This window comes from Ischnura elegans, chromosome X (genome assembly GCF_921293095.1).
Source record: "Ischnura elegans chromosome X, ioIscEleg1.1, whole genome shotgun sequence".
Taxonomy (NCBI): domain Eukaryota; kingdom Metazoa; phylum Arthropoda; class Insecta; order Odonata; family Coenagrionidae; genus Ischnura; species Ischnura elegans.
The window spans coordinates 98715022-98739325 of record NC_060259.1 but is presented as its reverse complement, the minus strand read 5'-3'; the positions used below and the strand labels follow the sequence as shown (position 1 = coordinate 98739325).

Sequence of the window (24304 nt, the reverse complement as noted above, 5' to 3'; positions counted from 1 at the left end):
TAATGATATAAATGGAACATACCTGACATATCAAACTTTCATCACTGGGATTGATGGATTTCAATGTTTTAGATGATGATGAGTTAACAAATTCTCCATTAATGAACAGTTGAGTGGGGAAACTGATATTCATATTGTTGACAAACATTTTGAATGTGTCATACGTTATAGCTTTTTTTGAATGTTCTCCTCTTGACTTCAAAACAACGACTTGCAAAAAGTCTTCAAATTTTGAAGCCATAAAGACATCCTCATTTTTTAATGTTATATTCAGTTTATCCTTTATTTCTTCAATGAGTCTGGAGAGAGAATAATAATAGTCAAGAGTCAATAATACACAAACAGATGGGGATCTAAGTAAATCATAGTCATCCTAAAACATGGCATCAGTATACCACATCATGGTTAGCTAGATTACTGCCAATTTAAGAGCACAGTTTTACTACAGCAGGGAATCCATAAAACTGAATAATATATTTGACAGTATAGCCTTAGAATGAAAGGAAATTTTTCATTCCAGGACTTATGTGAATCACATTATTCTCTTTCTCTTGCAATCCTTAACATGTAATTCCAATTCCTAAGAGGAAAAGAGCGGAGAAAACAGTGAAGATTTTAAGACCATAAGCCTGACTACACATGCGTCAAAGACACTGACAAGGATCCATTTAGCCACAGCTGTCAGACAATACCGGAATAGAAGCGAGTCACCGTAGTTCCCACACCTTCATACCCACTTGAGAGGCCTCTTCGCAGACTATAGGTGCCTTACCTGCGTTCTCGGATCTAAAAATATTTCATCACTTCTCTAAATGTTGGTATAATCCATTTGCTTAACGCCGACGAGGTGCCAAATAAGGTACAAGTCGTCTCACTACGTATCCTTTTTTACATTCTACCATCATCCGATTTATATTATCAAAGATGAACGCCCTTCTAGCAGCACACGCGGGATGAATTTTGCTCTATTCGAGGCGTGGGAGGGGAAGAAGCGAGCAGGGAGGGGAAGGGATCGGCCAGTCGCTCTTGTATCCACGACACTGCATGGGCGTTGGAATATTTTCTTCGCGGCCGTGGTCTCAAATTAGGGATTTTGTGGCTAAACAGTGGGAGATACGTCAAAATGCATGAAATTTTTGCCCTAGGGCAACAGAAAATCGCAAAATCTATAGGGAATGACCATAAAATATTATATTCTTCGTATTTTGACCCCCCCTTAAATTGCATTTGAGCGAGGGTCAGGGGTTCACCTAGAGGTCTAAAATTTTTCAGGCCTTATTTTTGATCAGTCCCACAACTTTTTTTCATTGGGCCAGATGGATTTGAAAAAAATCGATTTTTCCGATCCGTCCTATTCGGAAGTGAGGAATGGACAATGACAGCAGCGGAAAAAGCAAGGATAGAGGCCTTCAAAATGTGGTGCTACAAATGAATGATGAGGATCAAATGGAGCAACCAATTTGGCAATGAGAAAGTCCTAAGAAGAGTAGGAGAGAAGAGAAGCCTCATGAAAACCTTAAAATGGCAATGGAACAACCTTATACACCACATCTTCAGGCATGATGAAGACAATCGTCAAGGGACAAGTAGATGGCAAGAACGGAAAAGGAAGACCTCAAAATAAATTTATGGAACAGGTAAAGAAGGATATGAAAGAGAAGAAATACGTAGGTGTGAAAAGATTAGCTGATAGGAGAAACGAGTGGAGAGCTGCGTCTAACCAATCTTGGGAATGTCGACCAGTGATGATGATTCTTTAGCAATGATTAAATTTTTTGAAAGATTCAAATTCCAATTTTTTACATGATGCACAATTTAGCATTATGAACTGGTATTTGACATATTTCCTTATCCTGAGGACTATAGCAACAGTGCAAGCAAAATGAAAGGAACATGTCATGTGGATTGTATTTCAAAAGTCACTCTAAACAAAATTTGAAGCCATCTCTACACCATTTTTAAATCCACCTTTGAGTATTGCTTATGCATTCCAAGACTACAGAGAGTCTATTTGACTTGTCTGTATTGTGCATAAGGAGCGATTCTCACTCATTTCACCCACACCAAAAGACTCGAGCATGATTTCAAAGATAAAAAGTCCACGTAAACCTCCTCCCTTGACCAAACGGTCCATCTTTGAAGCAAGATGAGAAGCATTCCACATTTAGTTGGGCGGATAGAAAAATATTTTCTTTATTTGAGGATAACAAAAATTTTGGTTCAAGCAACACATGAAAAGTTTATAGCATAGGAAATTAATAAAAGAAATACAGTAATACCTCTTTACATCGTAGTGGAGGGGACCAAATTTAGGCAATTTGATACCGTATAAGCGCGTGTAAGAGGCGCACCTTTTTTCCCAAACATTGCAGCCGAAAATGGGGGTGCGCCTCTTACACAAACTTCTTATCTTCCCCCCTTCCCCTACCCGGTCGCAAGTCCAAGGGGAACTGAGGGGCCTTGGTTTACAGCGTGAGTAAGTCATCTGAAACCCTGGGTCAAAATCAAGCGGCAGATAGGGGAGTTTCTCCCTTAGTGACGTATTTTTAAAATGCTCCTGTTTGAATTTCTTGTAAGCATCGTCGGTATCCCAGAGGTGAACATTGAAAAGATCGCGCGTGGTGATTCGCTCCGGAGCGCGCGCTAAATTTACTGCCACGAGTGGGCATCCCGCGGCATTTATACTGCATATAGTAATCGCTTATCAAACGTAGGGATACGCGTGGTTTTGAAGGACATACCTGATTCGTCAACATCTGTCTTGCCGAGCAATTTCCATTACGCTGAGCACCTGATTTTTCAAAAATTATCTTCAGACGTTAATATGAGGATTTTTGCAACTGAAAATTATATTGGTGTCAAAACCTGCGGTTTAAAAAATTCGAACGAGTGTGTTCATTGTTGGACTAGCGCTGAAGGAGAGGTCGAGGGGAAGGAGCGCGCTCCATATTTCAAGCTACGAGGCTATGAGCGAAGGAGCAAGGGCAGAACACGTCCGATCTTGCATGTGACGTCGTTGCCTTTAAAGTGAAGAGGCGAAGGCACAGCAGTGTTATATACGCAGTTTGCATTGCCTGAAGTTTCCAGTCCGTCTCGTCTTGTTTGAATGCGCTTATGCTACGCTTGTTTCTTCCGAAATTGTGCTGTTAGGACTAAGTTGAATATAAGTAGCCTTGTTTTAGCTATAAATCTATGTGTCACTCAATTAGAGCTCAAAAAACTTAAATGCTGTCAGATATACGTCGCGTTAGGTCTAATTACTTTTTTTTAACCTCGTGCGTGTCATACAATTGCTGAAAGATATCGAGATATATTTTCGAGCTCAGAAGGTGACTCACCTAGCATTTGACCTCCAGAAACTCGGAGAATTGAACCTGGTAGACCAAAAAAGGTCAGTTGGTGAGATGGGGTAGGGATGAAACGCGTTTCCATTGATCCCCTGTAACTTGATAATTTCCTATTTTCCTATGGAGTCCCGGAAAGGAAAAAAACGGCCCCTTGCACACACACCGAATTTGGACGGCCGGTAAAATATCGGCCGATATTTTACCGGCGAAGCGATGCTTGCACACACGCCGGATTTTTACCGGTCAAACGATAAGTTGCTATGTTTTTGAGCCGGCGACGGCGATCCACAGTGACAATGGCCGGCAGCTAACCGGCATTTAGCCTGTGCCAGCGCGTGTTCGGTACGTGTGCAAGCTCCAATGCTCTCCCATTGTTCACTATTGGAATGTGGACGGCCGATATTTTACCGGCCGTCCAAAAACGGTGTGTGTGCAAGGGGCCTTGTATCTACGACGTGGTTATTATCCTAAGGCGCTGAGATTGCCCCGATTGTTGTCCTATCTCTTGGGAAGGTTCATGCTATGTGCCTGTCGTGTTTTGCCTTAAAATTTTCCACGGCTGCAATTCTATTGCAATACTCCTGCGAGAGCTTTTAAACAAAATTGTTCGTGAGTAGGACAAGCAACGTAGAGCGATGACGTATGCGAAGAGAGGATCGGAACTCTTTCTACTCCCTCTTATGCCGCTATTACCGCCGCAGTTATAAAAATTTCCTCTTTCAAATAGTACTGAAAGAGGAAATTTCGACAACTGTCGAAATTCCAGGCATACGTCTGCAACACCGTACGATAGGATAAAAAAAATACCGTAAAATTTTTTTTCTTTATAGTTTCCTTCCTCAAAATAGGGGTGCGCCTCTTACACAAGCTTATACGGTATATGGAGGTTCACATATGAGAGGTTTTAGTGATATGCACCATTTTTCATATCCTTTGGAAATGAAAGGCACTACTGTCTTTTAAACCATTAAATTTATGCGTTTAAATAAACATGCGTGCAATAGTGAACATATATTTACCGTATTTCTCGGAATATAGCACCCCTCTTAATATAGTCCCCCCCCCCTAATTTTGAGGCTTCAGTTTCGGGAAAAGTTAAAAAAATGCGTTTGAATATAGTCCCCCTCTTTACTTTTACCTTGGGCATTTTTGGAAAAAAGGGGGACTATATTCAGACATGTACGGTATTATTTAATGATAACACAAAGTGAGCACCATCGCATGATTTTTACCATGATTAGAGAGAAAACGATGTGACCTCTCTCTCAATTCAACAGTCACTTAAAATGATTAGGATAGTTGGATATCTTTTTTCTTATTTACTGTTAGGTATGCTCTCACATGGAACAAAATGGCCATAACTAATGGTTAACGTGAAAATTACAACATAATAAAGGTGTATAAGAAAAAAAGGGTGAAAATTTTATTGCAGCAAATGTCAATCCATATACATAATCGCGGCTGCATTAATGGTCTCTAGTTGTCTCGGTACCATTTGTGGAGGTAGTTAGGCCGTCTCGCGTGTGTATCCTTGGTATGAAGTATGGAGGTTTTACAAGGTAAAGAGGTTCACTACATAGAGGTTTGTCTATAAATTTACATGTAAATCCGATGGGACCGTAGGTGTGGTATGAAGTATGGAGGTTTATGATATAAAGAGGTTCGCTACATAGAGGTTTTACTGTACATACATTACATCCAAAGTTGCAACTTACTGTAGATTTACTCTTATCAATTACAATTTTGATAGTTTTTACTTGTAATCGATAGAATTGTTAAATAGTAATTTTACTTGTAATCTACTTAAAATCTCATGTGAGTAATTGTACATTTGAGTATTTGAATGAATAAATTTGAATTCCTCAGGACAGAAAACATGTTTTATTAGTTCTTAAATAATTGTTTAAATGATTCCTTTTAACCCATATTCCTCCATAGATTATGCATTATATTTTTGAATAAGATAGCTTATTTGGACACTGCATACCTTACAATATCCATTGAACCAGCACCTGAGCAGAAGAAGTCAGTGTCATCCTTGATTTCCATTCCCAAGATACCCTTCCAGATTTGTTGCAGAATAATCCCATATCCTTTTTCCTCGTCAGTTAAATTAATTACTTCCCTTTCATCACTCATCTTTCCAAATTGTGATGCTGGTATCATTTTCCCATCAATGGAAAGTCGTTGAACATTGATCTGCAAGTAAACAATAAAAAAATTTCAGCAAATTGCTTGTAATCCTTGTAATGATTACCAGAGAAAATATCATGAAAACTTGAAAATCAACTCTTTCTATGAGAGTTACTAAATAAAAAACACAAACTGGCACCAAGGTGTACAGACTATGAGGGAAGTCTTTTATTATTTTAAGTTCAGATAAATTTCCTAAGCCTTGAGGAATAGTTAACCTCTCAAGCATGTGTGTCCTCGCTATTCCGTTCCTATACAGTGTTTTAATCTCATGCATTTAAACCGCCAAGGGTTCTTTAACTTGAAGGCACTGGAGATTTTGTGCAGGGATTTTGTAAAATATTTTTTGCATCGTTATCGCTATCCAAAAAATTTCCATACAAATATATTCCATAAACAATCGTTTAAATTTTATAATTATGAATACGTACATACAATTTTCAGAACCGTTTATTTTTTCCTGCTCCCCTTAGCTGGGGCTTAGTAGTTGACCTGTGTGTGATACTGCTCAAAACAGGGTTCTAAGCAGAGGTGTTCCTGGGCAGTTTTTGCATCTACAGTGGAAGCCCCTTATAACGAGTACGGGATATAGCGACAAGCTCGAATTAGCAACAGCTACCCGAGGAACCATTTTAAACCCTATGATTTAAATGTAAAATAAATTCTTATTAGCGATAATGGCTCGATTCCTCTCTTGCGCCATTCGTAATTACGACAGGTTGACTTTTTGACCACGTGCCACATCTCAGGAATTCAATGCTTTTAAAACGGCATTTTTTCCGCCAACGTCGATGTCCACATGTTCCGTATTCTCCTATTATTCTTTCAATAATAAATTTCTCGAGTACACATTTCATTGCTCTTTTGTCATTTCCCTCCCGCGCCTCCGCAGTGAGATTAAAAATTATTCCGCCCGTCTGCTTGCACCATGGCTGGTAAACGCAAGTCCTTGGATTTAAAGACCAAAATGAGAATTATTGCAGATTGTGAAAGTGGAGAGTGTTCAAAGAGTGAAATAGCGAGGCGATTTGGAATTAATACATCGACATTGTTCACTATTTTAAAGAAAAAAGAACAAATTCGTTCGGCAGTGCTTAAAGAAGGGCGTCCAAGCACCCAAAAACACCTGCGGCCCGGAGAGCATCCGCAGCTAGAAACTGCTCTTTTCTCGTGGCTTTGCCAGCAAAGAGCCGCAGGGATTCCTATCATCAGCCCAATGATGAAGGCTAAAGCTGAGTATTTGTGTGAGAGGCTTGGTGAAGACAATTTTAAGTGCTCGGATGGATGGTTTGCACAATTTAAAAATAGGAAGGGGATATCCCTTCACAAACTATCCGGTGAATCATCAAGTGTTGATGTTAATGCTGTGGAAGGCTGGGCTCCGGTCCTTAAAGACTATTTGGACAATTACAGCCCCTGTGATATTTACAACGCGGATGAGACGGGCATATATTTTTAACCTTCTCCCGGACAAAACTCTCGCCACTCGAACGGACCCCTGCAAAGGAGGGAAGAAAAGTAAAGACCGCGTAACTGTTCTTTTATGCGCCAATATGGATGGTTCGGATAAGTTAAAACCGTTCGTGGTGGGGAAATCCGCCCATCCCCTATGTTTTAAGGGAGTTAAAACTCTCCCTTGCACTTACGAAGCAAATAAAAATGCTTGGATGACGGCTGCTATCTTCACGCAGTGGTTATGAGCGTTTGATGCCAGGATTGGTGAAAGGAATAAAAAAGTACTATTATTCATTGACAATTGCCCAGCCCACCCACCAATAGAACTAAGAAACGTTAAAATTGTGTTATTGCCGCCTAACACTACGAGCGTTTTTCAGTTCCAGTCAGCATTCCTATCAAAAAGTGTGCGCTACTCCCGCTAGAGGTCTCTACATCCGCTGATATTGCGTCTGATTGCGTGAATCTCTATGAAACATAAATATTGCTAATAGACAAACAAAGAGTGGGCTTCATTTATCATTTGTCCTTCTATTTATTTGAAACAGTTTTTCACCCTTTCCACCGAAGATAATTGATATGACTAATATGCTTTTAGATGCCGTAATGCTGTTCGGTTTCATGATTCCGATAGCATTTGAGTCGGCTGATTTGAAACACGATAGTAAACCATTCATACAGGCAGACTTGAAGCATAAGAAGATTACTTCCACCTTCATTCCGCCGTTAACCTGAAAAAGATAGAATTGCAATGCTCATGTGGAACCCTAAAATTTTATCACGCTCCTTTCGTCACCCAATTGCAGCAGTCACCCATCATTTTCATTATTACTCGGAAAGATAGAAGGTATGAATTTTTAAACAGATTCCGAAGTTTTAGCATTTAATAGTCTGATGCATAGCCATAACTGGTAGTTATGACATGTATATTTGGAGCATCCAAGAAATAAGGATAATAACAGCTCATAATGCACAGTTCAGTACGAGTGAGTCTGAAGCTGGGACTTTTAAAATCGACTTCTTAATGCCTCGGCTTATAGCATCCTCCATAATTACATATGATTTGATCATAGATTGCATGTGAATATGATCATTAGTGAATTAAATGTTCAAAATAATGATTTAAAACGGCTATCATGCTGCAATTTTCGCCTCTCAGCAGAAACAGCCGTGGTGACGCCCGATGAGTGATTTTTTTGTGACGATGTGATTGCATTCGGTAACAACGACAACTCACTATAGCGACAGATTTCTCTGTTCCCAACAGCTGTCGTTATAAGGGGCTTCCACTGTATATCTAGTCTCTTTTCCCTTTCCATTTAATGTGCACACAGCACTCTTTCTTCATCCAACCTTAAATGTCTCCATTCACGGGTTTTGTTGAACAAAATGCTGCCCCGTCAATTGCGTATATTCTGTATCAATATCCGAGGGCCATCCTTCGTGCTGTTCTAAGTTCTGTGCATGCTACTACGCTATTATTTTGTTCATGGGGCTTATTCTTTATGCTAGGTGATCTTTGTTATTACCAGACTTATGGAATAGAATGTACACATTTAAGCACAGCCGTTTTAACTAAGTGGTTGAATACTTTCTTGTACCACACTATTATCCTTTTTCTTTCCAGCAAGAACAATTCTAAAAGTTGATCTTTTACATCTACACCGCCGATGTATTTATTATATTCTATTACAAATATAGGTATATTTATACATTCTAGCCCACCCTTTCGACTTACGGGTTGCATTTGGTCTGAATGTTTCATAGTCAGTAATTCAACATCGCGTTCATCCTTCCACTTCAAAGCAACCAATTTCCCATTTGTATATTTATTCAAATCGCTCGAAAAATTATTATATGGTAGCCCATTATATTACACAAGTTTACAAAAATTTTCAACGATACTGATCGTATATTTTGAAAGATATAAATTATTGAATGATAGCATGCCAAAAAGGCGAAGTCATTTAAATCTCATCCGGCCACTCAATGACTTGGAAGTGGATATTAGTCACATACAAAAGCAGAGAAAGGCCTCCCGTCCGACCAGCCGACCACATCAATTGACGTGCTCCGCGCTGAATGTGTTAATTGCATCATTAGAATGGATAGATACCTGACACAGGCTGTAACGAGGAGAAAATATCGATATCTTACTGAGGAGCTTAAGAGAGAAATTCACAAATGACATTTATACTAAAAATGTTAATAAAGAACAGTTAGCTGTGTATGGAAGTCTGAATTGCTCATAAGAGCAGCATTTTAAAAACTTTTCTGGTGCTAAATACGCGAATAACACCATATGCTGGGTTGATAAATATTAATTCTGGCTTATTCTACAAGTGGACAGCAGATATTGTCCTCCACACCGATAACCAAGTAAAGGCCTGGGACAGATTTTGCTTGAAATTACTATGACAAGCTGCACAATCCATATGATAACACCACACTAGGCTTTCATTGACTCTAAACATCCGATAAACAATATTTTCTACCTAAATGACCGTAACTATTTGTCATGAACAGATATTTTGAACTGTTCTTTTTACTGAACGGTTCATCAAAATGAACAGTTAAACCCACTTCTAAAATGCATGAATTACTTGATATTGTAACCGTCGTCGTTTGGCCGGTGACATTACGGGTTGAATGGACGCTTTGAGAGAGGGAGAGCTTTACCTCATGGTCAAGCAGAGGTTTATTTCTTTTGTATATGTGTGTGTGCGTGGATTGCTCCTGTGTGCAAGCGAACGATGTGAGCGTGATTTATTCCCCCTCCCCCCACCTTCAATTCCCACTTTCCCGAGTCGCGCAACGAAGACATCCCCCCCTCTCCCCCCATGGTAGTAAGACTCGAGAGAGCATCCATTTATGGACCCTCCCACTGCCCCCACCCCAGGTACACCACCCAGACTTTTCATCCCACCGAGGAGGCAAGGGTGGAAGGCAACAGCCCTCACCAGGAGCCGCAAAGAAAAGCAGAAACTCAGCCCTCAGCGTTGACGCGACCCAGATCTGATAAGTACTACTGCCCTTGCCCCAAACCACGAAATAAGACATTTCCCCCCTCCCAAGATTTAAGAAGATCCCAGACCAGTGTCGTCTACGAACACCAAAATCGTTTCCCCCCCATTCAGTGGAGAAGAGCCCCCCCCCCCCCCCCCCCGATCTTTACTGTGTTCCGATTCCCCCTGTTCCCCCCCCCCCCCCCCAGTGTGCGAGTGTGTGTGTGTATTAGTTTGTAAGGGCAGGGTACGTTTTTCTTGTGATTATACTGTCATTTAACTTTGTGATCAGATGGTGCAAGATGAACTGATGAAATCAATGGGGCGAGAATTAGTTGTTTCACTTGTTTGCTCAGTTTTCTTTTGATGTTATTTTCAGTCGATTCTCGCCCATGCCCGCAAGGAAGCGGCAATCTGATGTATGATTATGTACTTACGATTATTTGCTGTTTTCATTAAATTTGTGTTAAACGAAGGATTTGTAGAAGGCTCTCGTTCTTTCAAGTGCACCGATCACCAAGAAGTCACTCATACGTTCCTTTCCCTTCCCGCACACCCCGTCCTCTTTCTCTCCCAAAGAAAAAAAATTCCCTTCCCCTATTCTTGTCCACCCCAATCCCTCCCATTCTCCCCTTGACCCGTGACGAGAGGTCACAATATTTACAATAATAATAAGAGAAAACACAACCATTCAAATCTACTTGTACAATGCAGTCCACCTTGTGTAAAGATATTTAACAAGAATAAAATCGGACTTAAGAACAACTACCACTTTCAACGACATAAACACATTTATTTTCAAATATATGAATTTTATGAGTTCAACTTATTGATTTAAACTTCCTTTATCAGTAAATTTGAATGACAGTCCTTAAAGAAAAAAGCTTCGTAAAAAGTTACCGCTTTGTAAGTAGTACAGCTATGAAACTCCTAATTTGCAAACAAATAAGAGAAATTTGAAAGTAATTTTATAATATGGAATTCTTACCAGTCTATTATCATTCCCTCTGACTATAAGGCCTCCATTATGTATCACTCCATTCAGTTCACTTCCCTCAATAGCACAATCCATTCCATCGGGAACAGGTTGATCCCAGAGGCTAGAGCCAAACATTTTCACTTCTTGCCCATCAATTACACCCCATGCTCCCGGTGAACTATCCATTCCTCTGATGAAGTTGTGTATCATGTGACCTGGTTGATCAAAGTTAATCTGTGAACATAAGAATATTTGTAAAACATTAGATTGATTAGTATTAAACAATGTACAAAGAAACTTGCCCAAATCGCCACTTATCAGCAATTAAATTGAGTGGCCATTTATGTCTCACAAGCAATGAAAATTTCCCATCCTTCAGTGATGACTGCATTTGGTCACGACAGAAAGTCATTCAGTCAGGTTTTAAACCTTACAGCCAAGGAAGCTAGATTGTAAGTCTTCTAATCAGTATGTAAAAATTTGTCACAGCTTCCACAGTCTCTTTTCTGCCGGGAGGGACAGAGCAGGTAGAAGACCTAGTAATCCCCAGGGACAGATTAGATTAGTATGGGATAATTTGGAGAAATTATTTCATCTATAAAAATCAGCAAAAAACATATTACATGAAGTTTGACTGAGAATTGAAGATTTTATGTTTGATTTGACACCAAAAACCAAGGAAACCAGTCAATATTTACCCGCATCGGTAAAAACTCTTCAATGCTTGCATTAAATTTAAATTAAAAAAGGAAATCAATTGATGTATCAGGGTTCCCACTCTAACTAAATTATAAATTTCATGGTTTTTTCCAGGTTTTCACAGTCTAAATTTTGCCAAATTCACAGTCTTTTGATAAGCCATTTTAGGAAGAAATATTGATCACGTAACAATTATCAGCCGCACTTTTAACTAAACTAAAAATTTAGCAAACACGATAAATGCCGGGAATGCAAACGCAGCAATGAAAGTACTCTTATGACGTCGCCAATCTTTGCCAAAATTTAGAGCCGGCCAAAGGTTGTGAGTGGGAAATGGAGGGTGGCAGGGAAGTCAATTTTTCGCCAGGATTAATGAACACTTTAGCTACCGGTCTTCCAATCACAGGACTAAGGTCTGTGTGTCATCATGACACACAGACCAATATTTGCACTTAGAATACACGTACGGAGATAAATGCGTGGAATAGTGTCTGCGAATGACTGAACTTCAAATAATGATCGACGTATCGATTTTTCTTTTGCTCTTTCAATCGCAGTTCTAAAATCAAGTTTGAGAGATTTTTTAAGATTACATGACGAAATTCACAGCTATTTCCAGGTTTTTTCACGGTAGATGAAATTCACGGCTCATCCACCGTTTTAAGGTTTTCGCGGTTGAGTGGGAACCCTGTATATACATATGGGGAAAAACTCTTCTATGCTTGCATCCAGTCTACAAAGTGTATTGAGACAATAATGGAAGGACAAGACCCAACCCTAAAGGAAATGGAATGTGACCACTAACAAGCAAGGGAGGGTCTGGTTTGGGTATGAAGGGAGGGTTTTCAACTGTCATGTTAATGGAAGAAGGAATTTAGGCCATACAGGTAAGAAGGGCCAAGGAAAATAGGTCAGAAGCAATGGTCAGACTTCCTTGTACATTTTTCCCAGGGGTACACTCCTACATATGTAAACGTTTTCTGTAGCTGAAGGGTTAATAGGGATGGTAAAGTGTGGAAGTTCAACAATCAATTTTCTAAATATATCTTCACCCATTTTAGATCAGAATGCACATGAAAATTAATGTATATAAAAGGAAATATTATTCATGCTTTTCTAAATACTACAATATTTAAGTAAAAAATGGTGGCAGAAGTGACCCTTAAGTACATATTGGGTCACTAAATATTATTTTCCTAAGGTCATCCAAAATCAATTCAACTTGAATACTATTAAAAATCTCTTCAAATGAAAAACTTCCTCCATGTATATACAGGGGCACAGCAAGGAATTAAGGCTGGGGGAGGTTTAGGTGCAACTAATACCGGGGTATGTGGGGGTATGGAATACCCACCAGGATAAGTGGTAGGTTGGAGATTAATAAATTGCGGATAAACATTTAAAAATGGTGAATTTTACAGCTTTCTGAGGGATATTTTATTAATACTTACATTATTATATTAGTAATACCAATCCAATTAAGTAAAATGGATTAAAATTAAAAATTTCTCTGAGCTCTGGGGGGGGGGGGGGTTTATCCCCCAAACCCTCCCCCCCCCACTCGCTGCGCCACTGTGTGTATATGGATTGGCAAAAACTTTTTCTTGACTTCACAAATACAGCCTAACAGGGATAAAATAAGTTAATGTAACTTAAATTATTTCTTAAATTCTCCATTGTTTATCTGATTAAACTCACATATCAGATGCACAAGCGTTTTCATCTCACTCAAAAAAATTTCACCACATCTGCAGCATAAAAATATACTATAATTTCACATAGAAAAAGCAACAGAAATGCTGATTAAAATTTCCAAAACCCTTAATTGAAAAGGAATAAAAGCCATGAAGCCATGATTAATCAATAGCCTTCAAAAGCGATGGAGGAAATCCCCTTATGACGCCATAGCATAAAGGGCAGTCTGGTCATGAATGATTCATGGTCTGTAATAGCAATTAACTGGCTTTAGCTAAACATCAATGTGTAATATTGTATCAGAGACTTTTAGTTTTGGATTAATGAATAAATCAAGCACAGAAAATTAACAGAATCACACCTTCAATGTCTTTTTTTCCAAAGAATGAAATAAGACCAAATTTTAACTCCAGCAACTTATGCTCAACCTCAGACATTAAAAACAAGGAGTGGGAAAATCTATTGTATTGACGTTTCTGCAACGAATAGTTGACTGCTTCATTTCAATTTCGGGAGTGCAGCCACATGGTTGCAAAATATATTTCTCCTACCATCCATAAGGCGTCTTCAGGTCAAAGATGCATTCACTGTATTTTCATTAGTAATTATGTATATGTGAGTAGGATGACAAGACTGTTGGCCAGCCATTTCTGTCTCCACTAATTATCATTGAGACCTAATTTGGGAGGCAAATATTTAAATAAAAGTTGCAAAATGAAAAACTTCAACAGGGAATACAGCTAAAACCTTGTGAAGACAAAGAAAAGAGCCTCATTGATGATTGGCTAAGTCAGAAATGGCACAAACCATTAAGTCAACCAGCCAAATATTGATGAAAATGCAACAATTTTGGCTGTAGCCCTCATTGAGGGCTACAGGCAAAATTGTTGATCTCTAACCCATTAGAGAAGTGTGCTTGGTTTCCATATATCTCCAACAGTTGTCACATTAGAAGTTTGCACCAAAATGACTGTGAGCATGAAAAATAGCAACAACGTGGCAGCATTTCCAAAAGCAGTGTGGGACTATTTGATGAGTAAGAAGATCACTACCATTCACAGACAAAAAAATGAAAAGTACATTTTTTAAGACAAATCCCATACATGAGGTCTGGAAAATGGTAGGTTACCAGTTATTCCTGCCTGCTGCTTAATTAGAAACTATGCCTATCAAACAGAAATCACCATTAAATAAACCAAAGCATACCCGCTGAAGATTCTTCTTGCTTAGAGATGGCTCATATGATGCTCCATCTTCGGTTTGAGGTGTTTTTGGAGCAACTCCCTTATCGATCATGTTGACAGCTTCCACCTAAAAGCAATCCACACATTAGCAATGCTACAATAAATTCAGAACCAAAAATCCATGACTCTCATAATGCATACCATGGCCTTAATTCCTTCAGGGAATAAAAATCGGCTATACAGTGTATCAACAGTGTCATTAGGATCAACATCACATGCACTTTGTGAGAGTAGAGGGCCTGTGTCAAGACCTTCATCAGCCCAGAAAATTGAAAATCCGGCCTTGTCATCTCCTTGTATTAATGTCCTGCAATTGAATAAAAAAAATCACATAAAATTAATTCAATTACAATGAAAATGACACTGGAATTCAAATTTAACATGTAAATGTAGTTAATAGTAGTTATGGGCTGTAACTGCATTTTATGTATTTTTATGACTTGAGGGTCTGTGGCCATTTCGTGAAGCATCATCTGAAATGATCACAGGGTAGGATATTTTGTTGCCAATTAAACCTTCGCATCCCTAATCCTGGGAAGAAGAGAGAGAGATTTGATATCAATACTGATTCTATCAGCCTTGTCCTTGAAGTTTCAGTGGTTTAACTCTATCTTAACATTAAGTACTAACACTGATTATGTTCCTTCCTTGTGTGTATTTCCTAGAAATTAAAGATCATGCCCATGTCTGGCTCCATAGTCACATTTAACAATTGTCTTAAAGAGATAGTGACTAATTGGCTAACTGAACGTATGGCTTTTTCTACTTATGGCAAATGAGGAGGTGAATCGCAGAATTACTTAAGTTATTGGTTCACTATTTCTCTTTGCCTTTAAATGAGTTTTCACACTTTTTTAAGTTAGCAGATGATAATAATCTCACAATTCCAGAGAGACCATTGTAACGGCCGCAAGTTTATTTATTAAAACTAATGAGTAATGAATTTAATATAAATACAGAAAAATAACCAACAAAAGCGGAAAAAAATTATTCAAGGCCAAAGGCGAGCCAACATAAAGAGAGAATTTTTCTATTTCTTCAGTTATTAGTTGGGTTAAAATATTTCTTAGGCTAGAACCAGAGTCTGTACAACTAAAGTTTTATACCAAGAATAACACTGATGGAACTGGCATTATCATCTACCTCTGTTCAACCCAACACATTTTTAAAGATTTTACGTAGCAATTCCTTTCCCTTGAGCTACAACCTTGTCGCCGTGGAAATGCTTGTATGTTCCTATGACCCCTAGAGCTGCGCTGGTGGGATTACTTCTAAATTATTCCCAGTAGGGCCACCCATGCCAGATAGGTCGAAGGGTAGGAGCCTTTACAAACGAAGGAGGAAAGGTAGTTCATGTGATGGTGTCACATAAAAAGACACTGTTGGAATAGAAGTGGGAAACCCTACCAACTATCTCCTCCCAGGAGTTTGATCAAACGAGCCTCGGATGGAATCGCAGAACCCAGCCCTTAAGGGTGGGTGTCGTAAGTGGCAGCAAGGTCAGCAAGGTCCTCTAGGTCTGTATCAAGCAAAATCCTGGCAGAGACATATCATCATCACCTTTTCCAGCATCAATAGTACAATGGATGAAAGACCTCTTGGTCTGTATCATGCAAAACCCTTGCAGAGACACATCATCATCATCTTTTTCAGCATCAACAGCAGTAGCATCCAAGGATGATAAAAAGACCGAAAGGGTGGAGAAGAAGACGGCATTGATGAATGTAGCAATAAGGAATGTGAGGTCAATGATGAGGGTGGGTAACCTAGAAAATATAAAAAGGGAAATGCAGAAAGGGAGGATTGATATGTTGGGTCTATCTGTAGTGAGGTGGAAGGAGAGTGGAGACTACTGGAGAGATTGGTGCATGGTAATACAGGTATAGTTGTGGTGAGGAAAGTTAACAAGGGATAGCTTTAGTATTAAACAGGAAGATGGGTAAGCATGTGGTAGGTATAAATCAGGTAAGCAATAGAATCCTTGTGGTAGAAATTGAGGCACGACCCACCAACCTTGCGGTGGTTCAAGTTAACATGCCCACTTGCAATCATAGGGAAGAAGAAGTAGATGAGGTGTATGAACAGCTCAAGGAAATAATTAAAGAAACCCCAGGTAAGAAAACTCTAGAAGTGACGGGGGACTGGAACACTTCAGTCAGGGAAGGGAGGGATGGAAACGGAGTAGAAGAATTTGGATTATGAATTTGGAATAACAGGGGAGAGAAAGCAGCAGAATTTTGCCAGAAAACCAAGTTATACTTAACACGTTGTGCACGGATAGCAAGAATTCTCGTCATTGTCTTCCCAAGCATTCTAGACCGATGACGAGAATTCTCGTCATTTAGATACATCAACATTAAGAATTATGTGACATGATATACATATTCTGTACTAATTTTTCAGTTGATTTTTGTAACTTATTAAGAGTAAATGTATCATAATTTCTGAAAAGGTAGTGTATTATCATAAAATTTAGCCATTTAACCATATTTTAACTTAAGGCCACTTGTCCATAATGTCACGTAACGTCAATCTCAACTGCTGCACTCATATGTGTCTTCCCTATTCTTTCGCTATTGATATTTTATTTATCAGGGTTCTTGGGGTACATGACACTCTTGCCCCATAATTTTTGGGGAGTTTAGCCATATGGCCCTGGTTCAGCCAGCCAGCCTGGCCCTTATCTCAATCGCCTTCGAGATGCATTCTCCGCAAGTGGACTTCTCCGCTCTGTCAACATAAACATATATGTCAAAAGGAACTGGGGGACTCACAATGAAGCTCTCTTACTTATTTGTTGGACTTGGGTTAGTTTGCTGTCCCATTGTGCCTGGAGCAGTATAAGTTTCCTTGAGTTGTATTGAAAATGCATTACAAAATGCATTTACAACCTTCGATTATTTTTAAATAATCTATAACAATTTATCTCTTTGTCACAAAATGTGCAAACAATATGCTAGATATTCAGAGGAAACTGAGAAATGATTTCTAAATGAATACATGGAACTTACCAATATAATGGAGGGCTGTTGTATAAATCTAGATCAGTTTGTAAATATCCAAGATTGATTGCTTAACATAGTCACACAAAATCAGATCTGCTTTGAAGCAGTCATTAAACAACAAAAAAAAACTCGTAAAGCTTAATCAGTAAACATAATTAAACTAAATGAAAATGGGGTAGGATAGTGCAAATGTGCAAATTATCAAAAGCAAAGCTGAGTGCTCATTTAAGAAAATGCTGAATACATACCAATTGATGGCACTAACTCCTCTATGCTTAGGTAACAATGAGGGATGATAGCAGATGCTTTTCAGCTTAGGGTAATTTATAACATCCATTGGAATGAACTGTGAGCAGAATGGCAAAACATTCAGCTCTGCATTCACAGCTTTGTATTGCTCGAATACCTCCGCTTTGACTCCTTTTCCATCTCTCCATGATTTTACTTTGCAAACTGGGGTATTGCACTCTTTAGCGATTGCAGCTGTAACCAGAGTAACCGCCGTTAAATAAAAGGCCTAGACCAATTCTAATTCACTTTGAAAAATAATTTCAAATTTTTAAGATTAACTTCTCACAATAAACTCGCGTTCTTCACAAATTATTATTGGAAATAGAATAGTAAAAAGTGCCAAGTATACCTTCTCAGTTGGGTATGTGATTATTTCTTTATGGAGAAATTATCACTTCAATTACAGCATGCAGGCAGTATTTGAAAATATTAAAGACATGCAACTGTTTAAATCACAACAAATGAAACTAAAAATGCAACTGCATACAACATGATGCAACACTCGAATTAAAGCAACGGGAGAACTAGCCAAGCACAATATTTTATCTACAATAATATTGGCGACACTGATAAAATTACTAAATAAAAACTGTATCAAAACATTATGCATCTGAACGTCAATTTCAGAACTACGTAAAATTGCTAACATGCATGGAAGCAATGTGAGAAATAAGAGTGATGAAGTATCACGGAGGAAATGTCATTAAAGGACTTATAAAAGCACAAATACAGATTCTTCAAGGGCAATTATCCTATAAATAGAATCAAGAGAGTAAATTGTCAAAAAACCTAAGGCATCCTCCCGATTTCCCTTGTCTAGAATGGTGAAAACTCCAACAACCTTGTGGCCGCACTGATTTAGACGTTTGAATACTTCGGCAGCAAAAAGAGACTGTCCAATCACAGCGATGTTCAAATCCCTCAACGGAACCTGTCAGATTTACAAAAATAAATGCACTGTTGACGCATACTTACACTAACTCATCCCTTTATATGTACCGTTTTTTCTCCACATGAACAGGATATCAACAAACGGAATTTATAACCTGAAGCTGTACCCACCTTAAATATTAAGAGTCTTTTGTTTAACAAAGCAGACGCTCCAAACATCATGCGATACGTTCTTCCCAGCTTGCGTCCAACGCAGCAGCGTCTCAGACTCGGATCCCAAAAAAATCAAGAAGGCCTACAAACTAGTTCGTTGCCTTCGGCCTGACCTTGACCTTGGTAATGAAATCCAGTCCCTTTGACGCTCGCTTCCCTTCGCGTCTCGTCCCATTTCCTAAATCCTTTCCAAAGAAAAAAACTATTACCAGGGAGCATAGACAGAGGGGCCTATCATAGATCACCAGCAGCGAGAAGATCTCGCGCAACTAAGCGAAGTTCTAGGACGGTGAGATAATACTTCCATAACTCGTACCGTTGAAATCACCGTACAGAGCCCTTCCTCTTTGTGATATTCCATCAAACAGCGTGCTTATTGTTGACTGAGAATCGAAGAAATGATTTTTCCTTGTCACACCATGGCAGGTATTATCGAGTGAAAACCGTTGCAAGACTTGGTTCTTCTCTAGTAAAGAAGGTATTTTCACCAGGAGTCTCTCAAACTTATCATAAGAAGAGAATACAATCCCGTACCCAGACGGATTGTGGATGATGCCGCAGCATAAAGTGTATTCTCAAATAAGAGAAATTCCGCAACGCAGATCTCGCATGATCAATAACGATAAGGCATGAACATATATCTTGCGCACTAGTTTAGCCAGGCAGGCGACAGTAGAGAATGATGACTCTACCAATCATTCGAGCCTACTGCGCTAATAGGAAATATACTCAATTCCCTAGCCCAAGTCTCTCGCTAGTTTGTGAGAGTATGATTATCAAAGAGCGAGGCCACATGCGACTACTGGCTCTACACTGAATTCTTCATTTTTTTGTTTCCGCGACCTTGCGAACATACCCGCCAAAACTTATAGTTTACGATAAAGCCAGCCGGTTGAACACGCTGTAGTTTGACCTACGATGAGTACACCCGAGCCTCTTCGGAAGAGTGCGAAGATTCTTCATAGTCGTACAATGGGGGAAAAAGTATAAAGTAGAAAAAAGTAAAAGTTATGGACGGTAAATGAGATCAATCGGAGACACCATTTTAGATTCACAAATTTGATTGATTTTTTGTACTATGGGGGAAAAAAGTATTCCAACAGTTTGTACCGCCACCATCGCTTCGCAGGAGAATGGACTCCCTTTCTGACGGCATATAATCCTTGGAATGATGAGATGAGAAATTAAAATACGGTCCTTTTTCAGCCACTAAGGTCGTGACGGTGAATTTTCCTGCCTCGAACCGAGGCTCGTACTCCTTCGTATTTCGTACTCCTCTCTAGAATGTTGGCGCATTCGATATCCTTAGGAATTGTGCTTTCCTTTTACCCGCTATCTCCCTCTAACCCTCCTTTCCGTTCCTTCTTCGCACCTACTCTAGCACTCCTAATAAAATTCACTTTAAGCCCATCTCCACATCCTCATTTTCTCGTCTCTGAAAATTCACGGGATAAATATTCGCTAGAGGTACTCTGCAAGGCAGCAATGGCGATGAGCGATTTTGAGCATCAGGAATTACTCTAAATACACTGGTCAACAAAAAAAACTTTTTCTGTCCTAGGGATGTTGTTGGGTACTTTTCGTCCTGATTCCAAATCGGGGCTCAGATGTTTTCTATCACGTTTAGTTTCTTTAGGACAACCGAATTAAATAAGGGTTCAAGGATATTTACGCAAATAAATCGTGATTTAAAAAAAAAATGTGAAAAAAATCGGTAATTTCATAGGATTTCTAGTATATTAAGCACCTAGTAAGTCCCTATTTAGTGTCCATCAGTAATCTGAAAAGATGTTGCTGAATTTTCCATGTTACTATTTTTCCAAATGTAATATATCTTTGTCGAAACGCTCACTGTGTTCATCTCTAACAGCGCTGAGGTTTGGTGGAAAAAGGCAAAGTGTGAGTCGAGAAAATAAATTTTTAAACTCATATTGCAGCCCATTTTTTGATACTATTTAATTAGATTAGCCACCAGATCGTGATAATTTTCAGCCATGATATTTCCTAAAAAATGTTCAGATACATCTCTGAATGCGTTCCATGCGCTTTTTTCCGTTGACCTCCATTGCTCTTGAAATTCCGAATCCTTCATCGCTTCCCTAATCTGTGGCCCAATACAAATTACTTCTTTGATCTTTGCCTCGATTAATTGAAGGACTTCTTGTTTCAAATAAGTGAAACCAGCACCATTTTTGTCCATGGCTTTCAGAAAATTAAAAAAGTCCTTATTTAATATGCAGAGGTAGAAAAAGAATATTTTTGGATAGAACAAAGGCTGACAAAGGACAATTTTGGATCCAGGAACGAGTTCTTCACGTTCCGGGCAATTTTTCTTTCAAGTAATAATTTTTTCTGCCTCTGATATCCCACTTGCATATGAAGCAACAACATTTCGTATAGCCAGACTGTAAGCCTAGTAAAATTGCAATTACTTTTAAGTGGCCACAAATTTTCCATCTATATTTTTGGTAGTGATTTTTTTCTAAAAGTAACTGCATGTTCTCATAAGATTCTTTCATTTCAGTTTCTTGAGTTAACAGTATTGATGGGAGCTCATTGGCATTATGTAAAAGATTAGCCTTTAAAATAACGTAAGAGGAATAAATGAACGCTAATCATCTGTGTTTAATTCAAAATTAAGAGTATCCATAACAGAGAGAACATCATCGCAAAAAGCAAATGGCTTTCTGGAGAAAAAATCAAATCAAATTGGTCATGGCGAGATTGGGACACCAAAATTATCGTATTTGGATCTAGCAATTTCCAATCTATTCTATCGTGGTCCTAAAATTTCACCGTGCTTTTTGGATAAAATTTAAATCGTGCACCAGATCATTTAAATCCTATCGCGTTATAAAATGAGGTCCATCAGATGTACTCCGTTCAAAATTTGGGTCCTCCGAGTTTCCGAATCCTTCCTCATCACGTTCTTGATTACTTTCTGAATCTTCACTAAGATTAACATACTCCATTGGTTGCGGGACTTGTAAATTTTCGGAGTGAGGGAACGGTAGTATCGCTGATTCAAAGTTGTCTGGATATTTTACTGTGTGTTTTAACTTCGGTGTAATTCCTTTTATTTTTTCAACAAAAATAACAGCCTGAAAAATGATCTGCCTAATCATGGGGATGATGTTTTCCCTAAGTCCAACCAATAAGAAGCCCTGCAACACATAGGGAGCCCATCCTTCATCTTGGCCACCCAATAGGCAGTCAAAATAAAGGTTATAACACGTCTGAAAAAGGGAGTAATTTTCCACGTTTGAGCCTTAAAAGTAATTTCACCGTATACATAGCAAAAGTCATTAGGGTGGTTCACGAATACCTCGAATACTTCGAATTTCGAATATCTCGCATACTAGAATTACGCAAAGCATATTAAACGTACTATGGGGGAAAAAAGTATCCGAACAAAGTTTGTGCCGCCACTATCGCTCCGCGGGATAGTGGGTTTCCTTTCCAGTGGGTTGCTATTCTTTGGTCAGTAAGGGAAATTCAAACAATGCAAACCATTCCCTATTTTCGACGTCCAAATACGCGACCGACTACTGAGTTTCCCGCAACCCAGAGTATGACTCGTTTTTCGCATGACATGAAAGTTTAAGTTTTGTGACTCTCTCCATAAGTGGACGAATGTAAAGACGTATGCGGCAAGGCGCAGTTTTCAATAGTTCATAGGTATGTTACAGAGGCTAAATTAATCAAAAGATTTGTAGGGCTTTGTTATATAAACGCAGGCCGTCCTGCCCCTGCTAAAGTTGACATTATGAGACAATATATCTCTCCGACATAGGATGTAGCTCAGAAACTAATTATCCAATGTTATGATAGAGCTGCGTTTACGCCGGGGGCTGTAAAAGGCAAATGATAAAAACGGCAAATTCTGAGGCATTCTATGAGAATTATTATGCGCATGTCCTCAATCACTTTCTATCACAAAGCGTAGGTGCTACTCCAAAATGGAAAATCATTTTTAGTTTTCTCCGTGGCCTAGCCGCATTTTTGCAGCATCACGACCACCTTAGAGAGCAAAAGCGTTGGACGATTTTTTGAAGCGCCGACCGCTAAATGTTCTCCCAAGAGATGAAATTTTTCATCCAGGTTGGCGAACACTTTTTAAAGCAGAATACAGTTACTGGTAGGTTTAACGTCATGCAAAAATGTGGAGAAAAAATGGAACAAGATATGCTGGCTCCGGTGAACAGTTTCATATCGTGTATAGAGCATTTTATCTTTGATTCCTCTTCTGATATGTTAATTGAAATTCTTCAAGCCCAGTCTTACGATGTGATCTGCTGTTGGAACAAGATTGAAGATTGTCGAAGTAATATTTCCTGTTTTAGAAACGGGTATGATAATTTATTCGAAGAAACTGTTTCTGAAATTAGTGCTGCGAGCAATGGAAGAAAATTAAATTACCGCCGAATATTTTATGATATGCGTACAATCATTTGAAAACCGGTTTAAACATTTCGGGAAACTAAGATTCCCTGCCGTCTTCATGAGAAATAAATGTACAGACAATCAGATGGAATTCCTAGAAGATGAATTTTTCAGGTTCTATCACACCTATAGCAATCACTTCGATAGAATTCGACTTCGGAATAAGTTGATAGTTATGTACAGAAGCGAATAATTCAAACACAAAGAGCCTTTTGAAAAGTTGGAATTCCTTGATTCATCAGGTCATGCAACGTTTTCCCAAGCTTCCTTGCTATCACAGCTGATTTGTATCATTCCCATCTCCAATGCTAACGTAGATAAATAATTCTTCTAACAAGATCTTTCTTTCTCCGCTAAGTTTTCCTTACTTCCTCAATGGAATTGAGAGGAAACTTTTTTTCGAACTATCTCACCCGAAGAACCAGATTCACCATCATTCAGAAACATGCACATTTTTAGGACTTGGCAGACCTTTTTGAGAAATAATCCCTCGCTGAACTCATGTCAGTTGCACCCAAGTTTGCTGCATCCCATTCCAAAGGTGCAGTGGCGGATGGTGGTAATATAACCAGGGTTTGCATTACAGAAGATATGCGATGATGAAAAAGAGCATGAATTTCAAATGAAGGCTGCTAAATGACACTGAATGCATTGACGGACAAGGATCCTGAGCGCAAATAGTGCAGGTGGCAGCTACACTACCTGCGACTTTCTCAGCAAATACGGCATCCCCCCCGCTTAATTCGTCCCCCCCGAGCACCTAAAAGCGATCGCGTAGACCGAATATGCGTCCAGCGCGATGCCATCGGACCGCACCCTTGTAGAGCCGTGAATTGGCTAAGGA

General features: G+C 39.0%; 1 protein-coding gene across 1 annotated transcript in view; it reads right to left on the bottom strand.

Moving 5' to 3' along the window:
* Positions 1-19591, bottom strand: part of LOC124171027 (cytosolic 10-formyltetrahydrofolate dehydrogenase) — a 50994-nt gene extending 31403 nt beyond the window's left edge. Inside the window, exons 1-9 of the mRNA XM_046550167.1 lie at positions 19334-19591; positions 18976-19202; positions 18703-18844; positions 17871-18105; positions 14759-14924; positions 14580-14684; positions 10989-11213; positions 5335-5546; positions 23-299 (exon numbers count right to left, since the gene is read on the bottom strand). Of these exons, the coding sequence (XP_046406123.1) occupies positions 23-299; positions 5335-5546; positions 10989-11213; positions 14580-14684; positions 14759-14924; positions 17871-18105; positions 18703-18844; positions 18976-19026 (1413 nt within the window). The 5' untranslated portion in view covers positions 19027-19202; positions 19334-19591. The remainder of the gene's footprint in view (positions 1-22; positions 300-5334; positions 5547-10988; positions 11214-14579; positions 14685-14758; positions 14925-17870; positions 18106-18702; positions 18845-18975; positions 19203-19333) is intronic.
* Between the last annotated feature and the right edge of the window lie 4713 nt (positions 19592-24304).